The 18,227-nt window shown below is 40.9% G+C and overlaps 1 protein-coding gene across 2 annotated transcripts in view; it reads right to left on the bottom strand.

Annotated features, from left to right (window-relative positions):
• Positions 1-18,227, bottom strand: part of ADAMTS12 (ADAM metallopeptidase with thrombospondin type 1 motif 12) — a 167,695-nt gene that overhangs the window by 50,514 nt on the left and 98,954 nt on the right. For both annotated transcript variants that reach the window (XM_065661879.1, XM_065661880.1), the window contains 6 exons: positions 16,559-16,702; positions 15,736-15,880; positions 10,984-11,076; positions 10,653-10,798; positions 9,651-9,820; positions 689-822 (listed from right to left, as the gene is read on the bottom strand). In XM_065661879.1, the coding sequence (XP_065517951.1) occupies positions 689-822; positions 9,651-9,820; positions 10,653-10,798; positions 10,984-11,076; positions 15,736-15,880; positions 16,559-16,702 (832 nt within the window). The remainder of the gene's footprint in view (positions 1-688; positions 823-9,650; positions 9,821-10,652; positions 10,799-10,983; positions 11,077-15,735; positions 15,881-16,558; positions 16,703-18,227) is intronic.

Genomic DNA, 18,227 nt, shown 5'->3' with positions numbered 1-18,227 from the left:
AAAAGCTATAAGGCTTCAAGGGATACAGCATACAAACCCCCAGTTTGAAGAAATAAACTGTTGTAAATACATCCCTTTACAAGTAAAGTACTCATTTTATTTATCAGAAATTCACTAAAACCTAATTCACTAAATTAGGACTGTGGGTATTATAGAATTTACAAGAACACACCTTCAAATGCCACAAACAAACATCATCCTAAACACCTAGTATCAAGATGCAAAATATGCAGAGAATGTTAATTCTTCACTTCTGAACTATATACTCTGTATTTGCCTGTTACTTCATTGTACGGCATTATGCAATTTATTATTGTAAACTGAAATAATTTTTACTATAACAAGTCGGTTCAGAACTCCTACATAATATGTAATGTTAAACTGAAACAAACAGATTTTCTTACATTGATGTTTTAGAATAACGGAAGAAGAAGAGAGGCATTAAAATGTACCAGAAGTAATGAGCACTCAGGTTTAATGGATTAATTAAAAAGGATGGAAACAACTTTTATGTCTACTTGGAAAAGCTGTTTCTACAAACTTGTTTCCATGATCAATAAGAATGTGGTAAAATGGAGTACTTGGCCCCAGTCCTCAAAAAAAAATTCTCAATCTGCCCATAAAAAGTTTTCCCAAAACTTTGTAAAATAAAACCGTAGAGAAAGAAACATGCAAACATACCCAATACCTTACACATGCCATTAATACAGATATCTCGGCTGTGCTTTCCTTCAAAGCAAGGAGTACCATCAGTGACTGCATCAAGCATCTTTTCTGAAAAATGGCCATCTATTGGGCGACAGTGGAGCTCACAGGGGTTTGCTGAAAAGAAAACAAAGATGCTTTCTCAGAAAATACTTTAGTGGGACACTGAACTGCAATGCACAAGGAATGACATTATGTTTTCACTTCATCATCCACTCATTTTCCCTGGCATTTGACAGAAATGACGTAATCAGAAAAAGTTAGCATAGAGAAGGCTGTATTGCTAAAGACAGTGACAAGGTCTGATAAATGCCACTTGTGGACTTTTAGAAGCTGCTGGAGGCTGGTGCCCTCATGCTTCAATGCTCTCAATCACTGGTATGTTTACAGGCAGCTGGCTCAGTCAAGCAGTAATGAGGCCCTTAGCTGTGATGGACAAAGGGACAGAAAAACAGTAAAACCAGCTGTCATCATTGAGGGGAAAGGAGGAATCTGGGGGTGAGATTGCCAAAGATACTGAAAAGCAACAGTTTTCCATCATCTGATGACTGATTTCAGAGGTAATTTACAGCTTTTCACCACCGCTGCCAGTCTACCTCAGAGAGCAGTCAAGTGGTTGCTTCTGATATTCTGCATGTCAGTAGTGTCACATCAGTGCTTATTTTCAGCTATATGCTGGCATAAATTATTTCAAACACTGGACATTTTTCCTGCTTGGCAACTTATGAAATGCAGATAATATCAGTGAGTCTGACAAGACGCAGGCTGCTCTTGGATAGATGTGCAAGGAAGCATCAGGGGAGAGAAAAGCTGCAGCAAAAGTAATCTGTGGGTTTCTGAAGCAAAGTTTCCTGTAATGGACCAGCCTTTGTCTATTCGATCCATGGAGCAGGAAGAGCCAAACACACACTGCTCTGCCTCATAAACACTGGTCCTTTGGAATGAGAAATTTTGAAACCATGGCTTCAGACAGTCAAAGGACACAAATTTGATTACTAAGTTGTGCACACGGAAGATGAGTTAGAACTGAATCCAGTGTCAAAGGAAAGACAGATTTATAATCCACGCCCACACAGCACTCTGTGGAAACCATCCAGCAGATCCAGAGCTATCTGACTGGGAAAAAGTCATCCACTGTCATATCAATGAGAGACAGCAACAGAGGATCTGTCTTCTCGTTTTGTTCTACTCCAAGACCCCAGTGTAGCCACGCATCACAGCACTTTGTTTATGCTCAGCAAGCTGAAATGCTTTGCTGAGCAAATCAGTAAGCCTTAAAACTGCCAGTCTTTAAGGACTTCAAGGCACCATTCTTGAGCCATTTTAATACAATCTCCCTGTGTGCTGCAGAGGTGCCTCTGCTGAGAGACAATTTCATCGTGTGCATAACAGAGCCAATGGAAGTGGCTCCCTTCATCTCAGAAGGATGAAGCATAACTATATATCTTCTGCATCCTGGCTAATGAATTTCTATCTCCCTCTTCCTTTTTTGTTGACTTGGATTGTTTCATACAGAGAACTGTGTTTAAAATTGAAGGAATTTCTACTAATGAGAGAATTTCAAACTTTTGGCAATGCAAAAAACGTAAACAATTTCCTACAAACAGATTTACTCCTTCAAAGGGGAAAATCTGCTCTCCTTGCTCAGCACTTACCACCATGAAGTGCACAAAAGTGACTACAACTCCTGCCTCTAAAATACTTGCAACTTGGAGACTGAATCCTACACAGCTTGAGCTTTAAAACTATGAAACTCATTGACGTAGACAGGATCTCTAGAGAAGTGGCATCCAAACAATAAAAAGGGGCACTAAAGGAAATCCAAAACCTTAATGAGGACTTTTGTGTTTTCCCTCCTGTCAGTGGAGCTAAAATGGAATCTCAGCACTGACTGACAATAATGTTGTGCTTGTGGCTTCTCAAGGTTGCCTCCATAAACGGCAACAGAGTGATTAGAGGCAGAGGACACACATGGACCAACGTTACAAAACTGGTGGAATTCAAGGTGACGTGAGTCATGTTCAAGAATATCAATAGAGATGGAGCTACTTAAGAGTCTCGGTCAAGAACATGAAATTTGTAATCCTTACCAGCCCTCAGCCCCTTCGTGAAAACTGCTAGCCATAACATCCATCATTTATTCTGATAAGAGCCGTCATGTTAAGTAATACAAGTAATTTTACTTCTATCTGCAGAAATTATTTTCTGTCCGTGTAGCTAGTTTGATTATTTTAGTGCTCTAAATTTTGTTCCACCTTGTTTACCTTCTCAATGCACCTTTCTAAACACAAGGCACAATACTCCTATGGAAAGGAGAATTCCAGAATTCCATCTAGTCTGTTACCTGCAGAGAATCAATCCTAACTGACAAAGACTTTGCAGAAACCCATTTCAGCTTTTACATTGTTCGCAATGAAATATATGTAGAGCAACAGTTTGATATCTGTACCTCGTTCCTAGTTGTGTGTGTGGACATAGCAAGATGGTATTCAATTTCATTTCAGAAATCACTGAGCAAGAAAAAGCAGGCAGTGCTGTCTGCTGACATAACTCATAACTATGATGCTCTAAGAATATAACTCAGAAAAAGTTTGTAGAGAAAGATAACTCCCTTGAAAAGCCAAAATACATAGAATCATCGAATAGTTAGGGTTGGCAAGGACCTTAAGATCATCCAGTTCCAACCCCTCTGCCGTGGGCAGGGACACCTCACACTAAACCATCTCACCCAAAGCTCTGACCAACCTGGCCTTGAACACCACTAGGGACGGAGCGCCTCACAACTTCCCTGGGCAACCCATTCCAGTGCCCCACCCCCACCGACAGCAAAGAATTTCCTGCCTACGTCCAATCTAAACTTCCCCCATTTAAGCCCCAAATCATTACCCCTGTCCTGTCACTACAGTCCCTGATGAAGAGTCCCTCCCCAGCACACCTACAGCCCCCTTCAGATATTGGAAGGCTGCCACGAGGTCCCCACGCAGCCCTCTCCTCTCCAGGCTGAACAGCCCCAACTTTCTCAGCCTGTCTTCATATGGGAGATGCTCCAGCCCCTGATCATCCTCGTGGCCCTCCTCTGGACTTGTTCCAACAGTTCCATGTCCTTTTTATGTTGAGGACACCAGAACTGCACACAATGCTCCAAGTGAGGTCTCACGAGAGCAGAGTAGAGGGGCAGGATCACCTCCTTTGACCTGCTGGTCACGCTCCTTTTGATGCAGCCCAGGATACGGTTGGCTTTCTGGGCTGCAAGCGCACACTGAAGCCCACTCATGTTCATTTTCTCGACCAACACCCCCAAGTCCTTCTCCACAGGGCTGCTCTGAATCTCTTCTCCTAACAAGGAAACTTTCAGACTTGCAAAGGTTTGTGATTCAAAGAAGAGTTTTCTGGACATGAAAGCTTTCCTGATATTCCTGACTCTAGTAACTGACCTAAAATTAGATCCTGCCTGTACCTATGAATTTTGTATTGCTTTTCTTCCTATCAGTTTTCTGCTGAACATCACTGCAAGTGAGAGGACACTGCTCCCTCCCAACAAACTCAATGCTATCCAATATTTATACTCCTGCCATCATTCTTCAATTTATTTTGGTATTTCATGTGCATAGAAGGCTGGTCAGGGCACATTACCTTAGCGCTGTATTAGCTATTAGTTTTCTAAAATTATTTGCTTATCTATCATTCTTTTACAGCTGAGCGAAGGAACCTGACAAAAGATCGGGGCTCCATTATTCCAGGACTGTAAACTAGCTGTACTGGAATCAGCCACTGTCCTTAAAAAGTCTAAGATTTTAAACATGAAACTATACAGGTGTATGGAGTACTTTCGTCTCCTGTTTTCAGAAGGTGATCCGACACCCAAGGAAAATAAACACATTTCCCAAAACAATGGAAGAACTTGAAAGCAACAACTGGCATTGAATTCAGGTTTTCTAAAACTTATTTCAGTCCTGAAAATCTAAAAAGATTAAATTGAGATAAATATGAGCACTAGAGTTGCTCAGAAGGAACTCATCAAAGCAGCTGTCTTAGTTTCAGTTATGTCAGCAAATTTGATTAATTCATGATGAGACTTTAACAAAAAGGCTATCATCTTAGTAACTTTTAGGCCAAAATATACAGGAATTCTTGCAATCCAGCACATGCCTGAACCACTAGATCTAATCTGCAAACAGAGTAATAAATGTGTTCCCACAATTTTGGACCAGGAAAAGCACATTGAATCCCCATTTAAACAGAGATAATTTCTGCCTGAGTAAAGCCTACAGGATTTTACCCATCCTTCCACACCAAAGTAGGATCAAAGCCACTTCCCCTGCATAGACTGTATTTATATCCTCAGTGATAGTAGTAATTCCTCAAACCCTGTAGGTAACCTGCTCTAATGTTTAACCACCCACAAAGCAATCAAGATTTCTTAATATGTAACCTAAAGTTCCCTCGTGCTGCTTTGACTGTTTCTGCTTATTCTACCTTTCACGATATGAAGAACTGCTAGATCCATCTCTCTCTGAGGACTCCTGCACTGCTTACGTGGAGAGAATAGAAAATCGTGGTATGAAGTGACAGAGAACTTGATGTCAAATCCAAGTTTGAAAGCAGAAGAGCTACATTCAAACTGAGGTGATGTAAGACCATGGGGTACTGATTTTCAAAGTCAGTTAACCAGGGCACAGAACTGCCTGCTTGGATCTCCACACCTTCATCCACACCCAAGCATGGAGCCATGCAGTCTTGCTAGCCTGTATCTCTATGAGCTCAGGGATATGCATGCTAAATACCCTTAGAAAATCTCTTGAGGCAGCTGGCATATGACACACTCCATTTTCTCTTTTTCTAGAGCAAAACTTGTTTTTCTCAATCTGTGTTTTTCAAATAACTGGACTTCCATGTTGCGTTCCTGTAAACCTCCTCCAGCTTGGCTGAATGCTTCCAGCAGTGTGTTGCTCCTAGCTGAACATAAGATTTTAGCTGAGGTGTCACCAACACTCAGCAGGCTAAAAAAATTACACCCTGTTTTTTATCTGTAGTGCCCATATCCTGCCCCGAGATTATGCTGCAGATTTGAACAGATTCAAGACCAATCCTTTAATAGATAGAAGAAACCCAGATGTCATGGAATCCCAAGACACAGAACTCCTGTAAGTGCCCAGTGACTAGGTAAGTCACTGTAATTAGAATGGGACTCAGGAAGCAAACCAGCAAAGCTGAGTACAAATCCTAGAATTCAGGCATGTGGCGTTTTTTCCCCCTGTACATTACAATGGAGTTCAGATTCACCAAGTGTAAACAGAGCAACACGAAGATAAACAGGAAGGAACATATTCACTTCCCACTTTAAATTTCCTTCCCTCACAGTTGACTCCCATGAGTTCACCTGCAGGAAGGATTCAGCTTAACCTGACTGAGAAGGATGTGATTAATGTGCCTGCCAGCAGAAGATAAGGATTCGGTATTTTTTTCTAATTCACAAGGAAGAAAAGAAATGGGCTTCTTCTCTTCAAATTCTCACCTCTTGAGAACGCAAAACTGGCTGAGGAAATCCAAACCAAAGAATATTAGAAAATAAAACTACCAAACACATACAAAACTGGGGAAAAAATAGCTGAGTTGAAGCTACTTTATCACTTGAATCAAGCTCGGATCTCCAAAAGGAAATTTACTGTCAAATCAGTTGATAGTAAAACATTATCTCCTGCTGTCAGCTCAGCCCCTGTGACTGTATCAGTACACATCTTACTTGATATACAGACATATATTGGAAGAAATATGAAATATAAAACACCACATAACTCCTATCTGTCAGTATACGAGATGATCCTGACACAGACGGAGAAAAGAAAGATACATGATTCAGTGTAGGGCTCATACTTTGTACATGGAAGTTAAGCACTAAGAAGCTATCAGATTCAAGTGAGTGTCATTTGTCAAATGGTATGCAATAAATAAGTGTGGGGTCACAATTCAGAAAATATCCTGGTCAGAGGTGCTGGTTGCTTTAGCCATCTTTGCTTGGAAGTCCCCTTCATCTGAAGACTCCCTGGGATAATCAGGTGCTCCAGCTGGAGCACATGGCTTTCTGTGCTCCACAGCTAATCCACAATAAGACTATGCAAATTCCCCAACAGGTCCAAATTCATTGAAAATAGAATGGAAAAATCTCAATTGGAACCTTAAATATAGTTAGCCTTGGCAACAGCAAGATGTCATTCACTGATCTTCTTCTAGGTTGTTTGTTAAAGCTGCCTGTTGTATCTTGCCTCACATTAAATCATAAGCTATTTTTGAAAAAAAGTCTTTGTCCTCTAGTGAAGGTACAATGCACCCAACAGGAAAAGGACATTATTACAGTGTTTAATTCCGTGACACTCATTAGAACTGGCTTATGTAAGCTAAGAAATTAAAGCCAGGAGAACGAATTGTGACCATCTAGATAATTTACTGTTTTTCCAGCAGAATGAAGGAACCCAGAATGTCTAAAATGTCACAAAATGTTTAGCTATGGGTTTCACCTCCTCAACTAGATGCTTCCACACAGTCTGTTCCTGAAGGACTGCATCCCATGGAAGGGATCCATGCTGGAGCAGTCTGTTCCTGAAGGATGTACCCCATGGACAGAGCCAGGCTGGAGTAGTGCATGAAGAACTGCAGCCTGTGGGAAGAACTCACATTGGAAAAGTTCACAGGTGACCATATCCCATGGGAGGGACCCCACACTGGAGCAGGGAAAGAGTGTGAGGATTCCTTCCCTGAAGAGGAAGGAGCAGCAGAGACAATGCGTGATGAACTGACCACTATTTCCATTCCCTAGCCCCCTGCACCACTCAGGGGGGAGAAGGCAGAGAAATTAGGGATGAAGTTGATCCTGGGAAAAAGGAAGGGGTGGAGGGAAAAGTGTGAGTGATGTGAAAAGTCTTTGAAATAGGATTGCACCAGATAAAAGGAAAAGTAAGGGAAGCTTGTGTACACTGAGAAAGGTTGGTGCACATTTGCTAGACATGGTGATAAGTCTCCAGAGCCCTGAAACATCATCTCTTTTTTTTTGGGGGGGGGGGGGGGGGGGGCAGTACAAGACAAACACCAGAAAGGCTCAAACTTCTCCATCTTACAGAGAGAGCACTGTTTTATGACCTTACTTCTGGAGTTTTTTGCCCAGAAGCCTTCTAGCAACCAAGTGAAGATGAAAGAAAATCTGAAACTGAAATGGGATGAAAAACTCTCGGGTGTATTTCAGTGCAGTAGTTAACACTGGCTCAACATGACTGGAAGCAGTGCGCTCACCCACCCTCAATCATATAATGAAGATATCAGGTGAAGGATCAGCACACTATTTGGCTTAGATGAGAGTTCCCAGAAAAACCTGCCTACCTGAGGAAGCCAGGATTTTTGAAAGTTAAGAGCTTAGCAGCAAGAAAACACTTTAAACATTGTTAATGGAATGTAAGAATGAAGTTGCAAACATTAAGGACCTCACAGATCATGAGGGAGACAGTAACTCTAGGCTGAAATTCTGGCTGCCAAGAAAATTGGTAAAAACAGTCAAAAAGCTTTTTAAGGCAGAGAAAAATATATTTCCTTGGTATTTGACAGATTTTTGCAAAAGGTCACCAAAACCTAGGATGTTCCAGATGAAATTAGGCTCAACAATGCAGCATTTAAAAGATAAATGGATTGCCTGTAAAGCTCAGATTGGCTCTTTTTGAAATACGGCAGGTACACACCATAATAAACATGCCTTCCAGTGTGCAGGAAGCATTTTATTCATGATTCGTAATGCCTTTTAGTAGCAGACTGCAACAAATACACATGGAGAACTACCAGTTCCATAGCGCTGCCCTAGAGAGGACATGAACAGAACTAAGGCTGTACGCTGCAGCAATACACTAACAGCAAGGACTGGAATTCCAGTCCTCAGGGACAGAAAAACGCACAAAACAGCTTATGAGTCTGCAGAAAACATTTTACAGGTTTGGCTTTTGACTAAGTCTTATGCTGTTAGCATTTATCATGGTTTGTTTTACTGGAAGTTCTTCTAAAAAAGTCTTTCTATCAACCGTATTTTCTTTCATCAGATATTTTCCTGGAAGTCTGTCTGCTCCAGGTTCGTCTCCAATGGTGTGTTTGTTAGATGAAATTGAAACAGTAGCTGAACTTTAGGAAGCCTATTCAGAACTGGCAATAACTGTGAAAATGCAATAAACATGCCTACAATACCATCGGATGAATCTTGAGCTTCACTTCCCTAGCTGGTTTATTAAAAAAAAAATCATATTGCTAGCTTCTACTAAATAATCTACACCTTACATTTATGCATACATGAAGAATCAAGCTGTATGGTAGTAACTATTACCCCTGGATTTAGTAGCTAGCTGTTACAAAGCAAGTTATAAGGCAGAGGCATCCTTCTGTCCCTACAATACAGGGCAACACAATACTGAACCTGTTGAGCTATTACTTCCTTGGTGTCATGCCAGGTATACTTACCATACAGCTCTGAGTCTGGAAGTAGTAAAGCTCCATTTGTGCAGTGGAACAGTTCTGCTTATTGGGTGCAGTGATGCTGCAGGCCCAAACATGCAGCTTTACACTATACTACTGTACTTCTGTAGTTGGCAATGGAAAAGACAGTTTAGGTCTATCCTGAACAATTAATATAAATGTAACTTCCAATAGCTTTTCTTAGTGCAATATCCCTACAGGAACTAGGCTAGTTACAATCACAGCCATTATTACCACAGCTTTGCTAAAACAGCTGTGTGTGGAGAATACCTGCCTTTGTGTATACACAAAAGGCACACCTACATATGGAGGCACACCAGATTTTTCTCTCTGATCAATTTAAAGACTTGCAGTTCAGTGACTTCTTGCCACTGTAGAGGTTTCTCATAGGTCCGTAAATCTGACTTTTTATGCAAGGTATTAGAAGATTTGTAGCTTCATACCTGTGTTATAAATGGGAACCCAGTGGTAGAATTCATTCTGGTAGGGAACTGTATCAAATTCACTGCACTGCATCTGACGAAAGGTTGGCAAGTCTTTTCGGCAGGGGCTGATGTTACACATGCGATATCGTTTCCTTTCTCCAGTGCAGTAGTCTCCTCCAAATTGTGGCCTAGAAAAGGAACATTCAGACTGCGACATGAGATTCTGGGTTAAAAATAGTTTTAAAAGAGCAATGTCTTTCAGGTTCCAGTGGGATAACAAGGTGAATCTGAATCCTTGGCAGGACAGAGATACCACTTGCATGTACCCAAACACATCAGTATGGAGCACAGAGATTTAGAAAAGACCTGTATAACAAAGAAGTGCTGAGCCTAAAGAATTGCCTGGCTGAGCTTACAACAAATTAACCTATCAAATTAACTCCCCAAAACACCGTATTTTCAAGAATGCTTGACAGTTCTAGAAAAGCCAAGTGAGTTTTGCTGTTACGCACACTCTTTAGTGATTTCTGAAAATTATATGTAGGGTCTTCATGAACTTAGATATGTATTAGAAAACTCTGCCTTTCATGTTCTGTATCTGTCAACTCCTGCCTGAACAAAGCTGATGACTAGAACAGAACATGAAGAGTTGACTCCTTGATTTGCCTCAGAACAAATCACTAGCTATTGCTCTCACCCAGTGTTTCAGGCCATTTATTTATTCACAGTGGTATTATTAAAGCAACATTTCTATTATTTCTGCAAAGTCTGAAGATTAAATAACAGTTTTGGGGCTTTTTTAATTTTGTGTAGAAATAAGCTCCATGGAGACTAAGGATTAAAGAATATAAGATGAGGTAATGAGTTTCACACAGGTAGGCTTAACTGGGAAGGAGAGGTGTTCCGGGTCTGTTTGGCTGTGTCACCTGCTGATAATCATCTCATATAAGAGCTTCCAATGTAGTAAGTGTCTCAAAGATCTTGAATGAAAAGTAAGAAAAGATTGTGCACTCAGCTTACTCTGGGTTATCGCAGGGTCTCTCTGCACTCTGAACTCCTGCCCCACATGTCCTTGTGCAATGGGACCAGGATGACCAAACACCCCATCCGCCATGGACTGCTTCAGGAGTCTTGCCTACTGTAATGCACTCACCCGAAAAGCACCACTGAAGAGAGAAGAGGAAGGACAAACAGCTTAAGACCATTAGTGCAGGAAAATGTTATTGTGAATGGTTTGTTTTTTTAGGGTTGAAAATTTGAGATGTCACATGATGCTCCTCTTTCACACTGAAAAATGGCAGAGATACTGATAGATCCTCCACCACCCTTTTGTAGGCAGCAGAACTGTCACCTTGTTCTCTCCACACCGAGTTCCATCTGCAGCTGCATCCAGTTTGGAGCGGCAAGAGCCTTTTACCGAGCACCACAGTGTCTGGCAAAGGTTCTGGAAAAGAAAGAAAACTGCAGCAGTCTGAAGCAAAACTGAACCCCTATGGCCAAGTTTTTCAAAAGCCTTCCATAGTTTTATACATCCCTTCAGAAAGCCTTGTAAAGAACATAATTTCAAAAGCAAATGTTCAGGGTTTTCCACAAGTTAGGACCAGATTTAGGTACTCCTTGTTAGTGTACACGGAGAAACTACTTAACAAATACAAAATGGTGAATATTTTGTACCAAGTGAATTACATTTTACTTGAACTTTGTGAATTCAAGTATTTTTCCCATTGGCTGCTCAGGTCCCAGCTACACACAGGAAAAATGGCTTTGCAAAGTTCGCGCACTACTGTTTATAGCGAAGATCAACAGAGTTTATGATTTTCATTTGATGAGTACTAATGAGTACAATCTTCAAATTTGCATTGCTGTCTACCTGAAAACAGAGTGAAATCAAAGAAGTTTAGAGAAGCCAGCCAGGAAAATAAACACGAAGTCATATCTTCAAGTACAACAGTTAGGTTAATATTCATGGAGGTCCCAAAACTAAATCAGGGAAAATAGATCAAAACACATGTCTCTTAAACCATCAGCCAAACAGACGGCAAAGGAATGATCTAAAAAAAGCAGTCCAGACTACCTGGCAGAGAAAAAAGCCTAGTGGTCTGGGTGGAGTAAAGGCTCTGGTTAGTGAATGATTGCATATTAAGCTACTCAGACACTGGTGCCAGTTTAATGCAGTAACACACAGCGTTTCAGCTGCTGCTGTAGGTGTAGTGGTCAACTCCACTGAAGGGACAGAAACTCTGAGAATCAAAAGATCTAGAAGGGCAAATAAACATTACAGCTACCTTGTAGCAAGTCTTCTTCACTCAGTTAAAATAGTTCTCTACAGAATGAGGGCAGACATCAAGGGCTAGTCCCCCCTTCTCAGTTCACACGCATACCAGCTTCTCTTGATTGGCACACAGCAGCCCTGCATGCTTGGGAACTCGTGAATGAGCTTTGTGTGAAAAGCTGGAGAAATCAGGGGTGTCAGAGAGACTGCACTCCCATTGGGAATAACAGAAGCAAAAGCCATGGAGCTCTGGGCAAGGTCTCAGATGAGGCTGTTTGAACTGCAGAGTTCAGCACTGGAGAGAGAACAGAGGTGGCAGCTTCTGTCTGTGAAGCAGTGCGGGCTGTATATGTCATCTGAGAAAGGATCTGGTAAGAAGGATGCCACTAGCAGATCCCACTAGCAGTTTCCACTGGTATTCTCACAGCAAGCAACATGCTAGGTGTGGGAGCCAACATAGAAACTGTGCACTTGCAAAAAATCAAGCCCCAATGAGCTAGCAGTAGCATCTGTCTGAGTGTGAAATGTGAAACTTGAATGACTGCTTCTGTTTAAAAATAGAAAAATGAGCCATTTCTATTTAAAATAGTTAAGCTTATGCACAGTCTGTTTTGAGTGAGATGCCTTTTATTAGCATTCTGCATTCTGTGTTATCTAGAACACTGGAAAAAAACTTCATACAAAGAACATCTCAAAGCACTCCAAAACTCCAGTTGGAATACAATGTCTGGGGCACTGAATCTTGGCTCATCTAGCTGCTTTTGGACAACATATTGGTCAAAGGTTGTTTTGCAGTCCCTATTTACAGTTCAAGAGTAGTATTACTTACAACTTTTTGTGAAGCCATTGTCATCAGGTTCTTACGGCTAACCAAGTGTTCTGCCTAATTAATTTTCTTTCATTATGAAATTAATTCTTTATTTTACTTTTGTATGTAAGTGGTTTTTTTGTTATGTTTTGTGGTTTTAGCGTTGTCATGGTTTCAGCCCAGCTGGCAACCCAGAAACCACGCAGATGTTCGCTCACTGCCCACCTTCCTCCCCCCGCTCCAGGAGGGATGGGGAGGAGAATCAAAAGAATGTAACTCCCATTGGCTGAGGTAAGAGCAGCCCAGTAACTAAGGTATAACACAAATCACTGCTGTTACCTCCAATAATAATAATGATAAAGGAAATAACAAAGGAAGAGAATACAGCCGCTCACCACCTGCCGACTGATACCCAGCCCAAGCCGAGCAGCCATCTCGCCCTTCCAGGTAGCTGCTCCCAGTTTATATAGTGGGCACGACGTGCTGTGGTATGGAATACCTCTTTGGTTAGTTTGGGTCAGGTGTCCTGTCCCTGCTTACCCCCAGCTTCCCCTCCTCCCTGGCAGAGCATGAGACTCAGAAAGTCCTTGGTCAGACTAAACATTACTGAGTAACAGCTAAAAACATCGGTGTTATCAGTGCTGTTCCCAGGCTGAAAGTCAAAACCACAGCACTGCACCAGCTACTAAGGAGAAAAATGACTGCTACTGCTGAACCCAGGGCAAGTGTGTAAAGCATACTCCTACACTGTGCTTCAGATATCACAAAAAGGCACTGAAGCCAAACACAGCTTTCCACTGACAGATACATTCTTATGAGGTGTATTCATAGATTTCAATGTCAAGTGTTCACAGAGGAAATTTTTTAGCTTTGCAAGAATTTTCCATATTGATCTCCACGCACCAGAGCTTTTTTCCACAATACTGGAATAACAGCAGTGCGAGAAAAAGTACTGCTTATGGTGTGCTCTTGGAGGTAACAGAAAGAAATTCATGACTCTACCATGGACTTACTGCAAGGCAAGTGATTTTTATTATCAGCAATACTGTATGCACTTTCCACCCAATCTATGAGATCAGGGTCTGTAACTAAAAGAAAGTAAGGTCAAAAAAACCCCAAACAGCTTCACTGAAGTCAGTGGAAGTTTTGGAGACAGAGGGCAACTACATAAGGATTTTGAGCTCCTACAGCCTGTCTGATAGGAAACTATGGATATACCTACCACTTGGAAAATTGCTCCCCTGAATCTGTATTGTGCTTTTCTTTTCCTTATTCGAGGGACAGTCTTTAAGTGCTTAGAGGACTTACTACCTAAACGGTTCATGGAAACCACTATCTGAATTACAAATCTTAGTGTTTGCTAAGTGGAGTCACTGAACCCTGAAGCACGTTCAGCTAAATTCTCTCGAAAAGAATCTGTGGATCAAATTCTAATGTCAGACATTAGAAGTTACAGAACAAACATAGCCTGGTCAGTGAGCAAGGGTTAAGTAACAGTCGAAAGCTAAAGGACAGTCAGACCTCTTAGACAAAATGACTAGATTGTTCACTCAACATGCCAGGCAGACTATACTATTCACAACTCCTTTCCTTGCCAGTGCAGCTACCCGCAAAACAGTCATTCCAGTGAAATGCAAAATAAGATTATACCAATTAATTTTCTGACATATGTCTAGCTGTAAAATTAGTTATTCAGGAGATGTTGAATGCAAAGGCCTGCTAGGTTCAAACCCAAGGAGACACAGAATGAACCAATACTGCAAAATTACACTTTAATTTTCTATCTGTACTAACAGACAAATTATAGTAACTGAGGAAACTGGAACAGCAGGTAATGAAAGCAATCTTTCAATACCTGCTTCAGAATCAGTAGATGCAGTTCAACACTGGTAATCACATTATCTATTAAGGCTGAGAAGATTAATCAGAGATAATCTCCCTAATAGAAGGGTAGACGAGGATATGAATAATTATCTGTATGAAATAAACAGTCACTGTCAGCAGTCTCCAACACACAGATGAGCACAACACCTTGCCTAAAAACCACTCCAGCACTGCCAGTAGCCATAATGCCACTTCTGCCACAGCAGTGTTTAACAGAGTGAGCCAGGCGGATGCTATATGCAATGTTTGCTGCACACTACTGCCCAAAACACAGTGAAAATTAGTGATCACTTAGCTAGACTAGCACTTGAAACCACTGCTTCTTCTGTTTTAAGCAGAAAAATGTTGTATGGAGCCAAACGACTCTGAGCATGCTAGGTACAATTAAAATACTATACTACTGCACCTTAGCAACTATAACCTATTACTCCATGGTGGCTGCTAGCTCCTGTAGGGAGTTGCACTGCTATGACTTTACCGCTCCCCTGCAACTCCACACAACACTGTTTTGCTGTGCTGTGAAACAAACCCTAGGGTATCTTGTAAATGACACATTTCCACGTAAAAAATCTGAGGTTTGATGGGAATATAAAGATTCTTCAATGTATGTGGACTGACATTTCCCTTAACTAGTTAGACCACCAAGAGTCTGCAAAAACAGGACGTATGGGGAGAGAGCACAACCTTGATTTCTTCAGAAAATGTTTGCTAGAACTGAAGATTTGTTTCCAGAATCATTTGATCAGCTGTAAGCTACAAGTTTGAAGCACCTTTTAAAATGGGATTTAAGCTACATTGAAAATTTACTCAAGATCAGTATTACAGGTTTAAAAACAAAACTAAAACAAAACAAACAAAACAAAACAAAACTCCAGTGCTAAAGGACAGGCATTTAACAATAGATACAGGGCAAGATCCAGCAAAGGTCTTGCAAAAGACAAGGCAAACAGTACAACAACTCACTTTCAGACTCTGAAAAACAGTGTTAGGCAATGCCTGCACTACACACCTAGCCTGTGAGACTCTGAACATGCACATTTGTAGTTAGCAATTGAGGTTCACTAACTAACTGCACTTCCATTCTGCTCGAGAAGCATAAATTCTTATTAGGAGAATGAAAAAAAACATAGAGCACTTACATCTACATCTTCACAGAAAGTAGCATTAGAACCATACTGAAGCTGGCACTGGTGATGCACATCATAAATCACTCCAGGAGCAATGATTGGGGACTTTAAAACTTCTTTTTGGGGGATATCATCTAGACAGAATCCCCACCCGCGACTAAAAGACAAAATTGCATATTACAAGAACCCTGCAACCACAGCTTTTAGACATTTCATTACAGATTTTCAACTTCTAATTCTTTATGTTAATTTTACATATGGCCTTTGGAAATAATACTTCCAAATTCCAGCCAAGTTATGTTGAAACGCTGCTAACAAACATCTAGTAAGGGAGGGTTTACAAAGGCAAAATATAGCTTGTCAAAGGGGAAATATGACGAGGTCATTATAGTTTGCAGAGTGGCTTCAGAGCACTCCAAAATTCTGGTTAAAGTTATATCACATTGCTGCTCTTTCAAAGAAAAACAATGAATTTGAACAGGTCACGGAAGTCAACACATCTCATTGTGACAAATGCAAGGTTGCGATTTTCCATCAGAGTCCTTGATGGAAAGGCTTCTTTCTTCCTGACAGCTGCAGAAAGCAGGTTGCATCAAACCTGAGCCAATATGACAAGACTCAAGTTCACTTTCAGAAAACAAGAATATAATGGAGCTTTTCCCAAATGCTAAGTGAACAATAAGCTTGCGGCATTCCTTCCATACAAATTAACTCAAGCACACAGCAAAAAGATAAATTTAGTAGTATAGTCATAGAAGATTTCTTTAAACTCCACATAAACATCTCATACACAGCTGTATTCATTTCAGGCAAATGCTACAACCTGATCACTCACTCTAGGAAACGTGTGATGTATTCCTTGCTGCACTGCGACCAGGTAAGTGGAGTAGGATCATACTGCAACTGTCGGGACATAATATATGGGCGCTTTCCAACAGGCTCACAGTCATTCTCTTTTCCATCGTGCTGGATACCAAAGCTGGAGATAAAAAACAACATTTAGTAATTCTACCTGATTGGTTGTACCACAACACCTATCTATGGGTTCCACACTGTGCTTAAAAATACGCTGGAGTTGTTTTCTACTGTGGTGAGCTATAGATACCTGTTTGCTAAAAATCTACCAAAAAATCTACACTCCCTCCAACAAAGCTTTCGAATACATATTATGTACCGCAATACTGTCCTGCACAAAATAAAGAACAGACTGTCAAAGGCTATACTGAAGGGTATTTTTAAGGAACACAAAACACTATTGAACAGTTGGGCTGGGAATCACAGCTTAAACCTCAAAGTTCTATTAAAGCTGCTAAAGCTAAAAGTGCTTCCTAGCTTTTGGATCCCAATTATTTCAGACTTGTACCACTTTAACTAAGATCAGGCTTTGTTACATTCTGTCTTACAGTGCCTTATAATCATGCCTGTATTGCTTGGGGTTTTTAAATCTCCTTTTATAGACTGAAATAGAGCTATTGGCTGGATGCGAGGATAAAATTCTTTGCAGTGAATTACAATGAATACATGTAAAACACTGGAAAAGGATGTGGTAGATATGCCATCCCTGGAGACATTTAAGGCCAGGCTAGATGTGGTTCTTGTTCACCTGATGTAGACAAAGAAGATATCCCTGCTCATTGCAGGGGGGTTGCAGTAGATGACCTTTGAAGGTCCCCTCCAATCCAAACTATTCTATCATTCTATTGCTTTCAAAATTGCTGAACATTCAAATGAATTTGCCTCAAACCCCTACTCCTTCCTACTTAGCTTTCTCAACCTGTGCCTTACAAACTGATCCCCACAGCAGGTTCTCTCCAGGTTCTCTTGACCTATTAAGAAATCTTGCTATTCAACAGCTTGTAAAAATCATAAACACATAAAACTTTGGGTGGGATTCAACTTACTAAACATACATGCCTTCACATCACCTCATTGTGAAGGAAATTATCTGAAATAATAATATGCAAAGATACTGATATATGAGGAGGCTGACTCCTACATTGTTAACATCTGAAGGCGTGTAAGCCCTTGTGTGAAACTGCAGTGAAAACTGATTCAGGATTTGATTCAGTCACGGGCCAGAGTTCAAACCACTTAAGACTATGTTTCTGGAAAATGTAATTATAAAATGACCCAAATATTCCAAAAGCAGGGCATGATTTCAGACAGAATCAACTCCAGTAATGGGTCTGAGGTGTAAAAGGAAATGGATCCGTTGACACAGGAGGTTGTAGAAGTCTAGAGGGACAGTATGGGCGAGAGTTGACATTCATCTAAGGAATGGATACATGGCTTTTTTTCTCATTTTTTATTCATCTGTTCTTACTGACTTTTATTGTCCATACCTGAACTTTTTAATGTAGCTTCTGGCAAGAATGGTTCCATGTTAATAAAAAACCCTGCAGTATCCAGTTTTCTTTGAGGAGACAACTCTTTCAGGCAAGGCCCTGCTCTACTCCCACAAAGGTGAGTACAGTAGTACTCTGTCTCACAGCATCCACAGCTGT

The sequence above is a fragment of the Lathamus discolor genome, chromosome Z, assembly GCF_037157495.1.
Source record: "Lathamus discolor isolate bLatDis1 chromosome Z, bLatDis1.hap1, whole genome shotgun sequence".
NCBI lineage: Eukaryota > Metazoa > Chordata > Aves > Psittaciformes > Psittacidae > Lathamus > Lathamus discolor.
The sequence above is the reverse complement of the archived record's forward strand: the minus strand, read 5'-3'. Positions and strand labels throughout refer to the sequence as shown.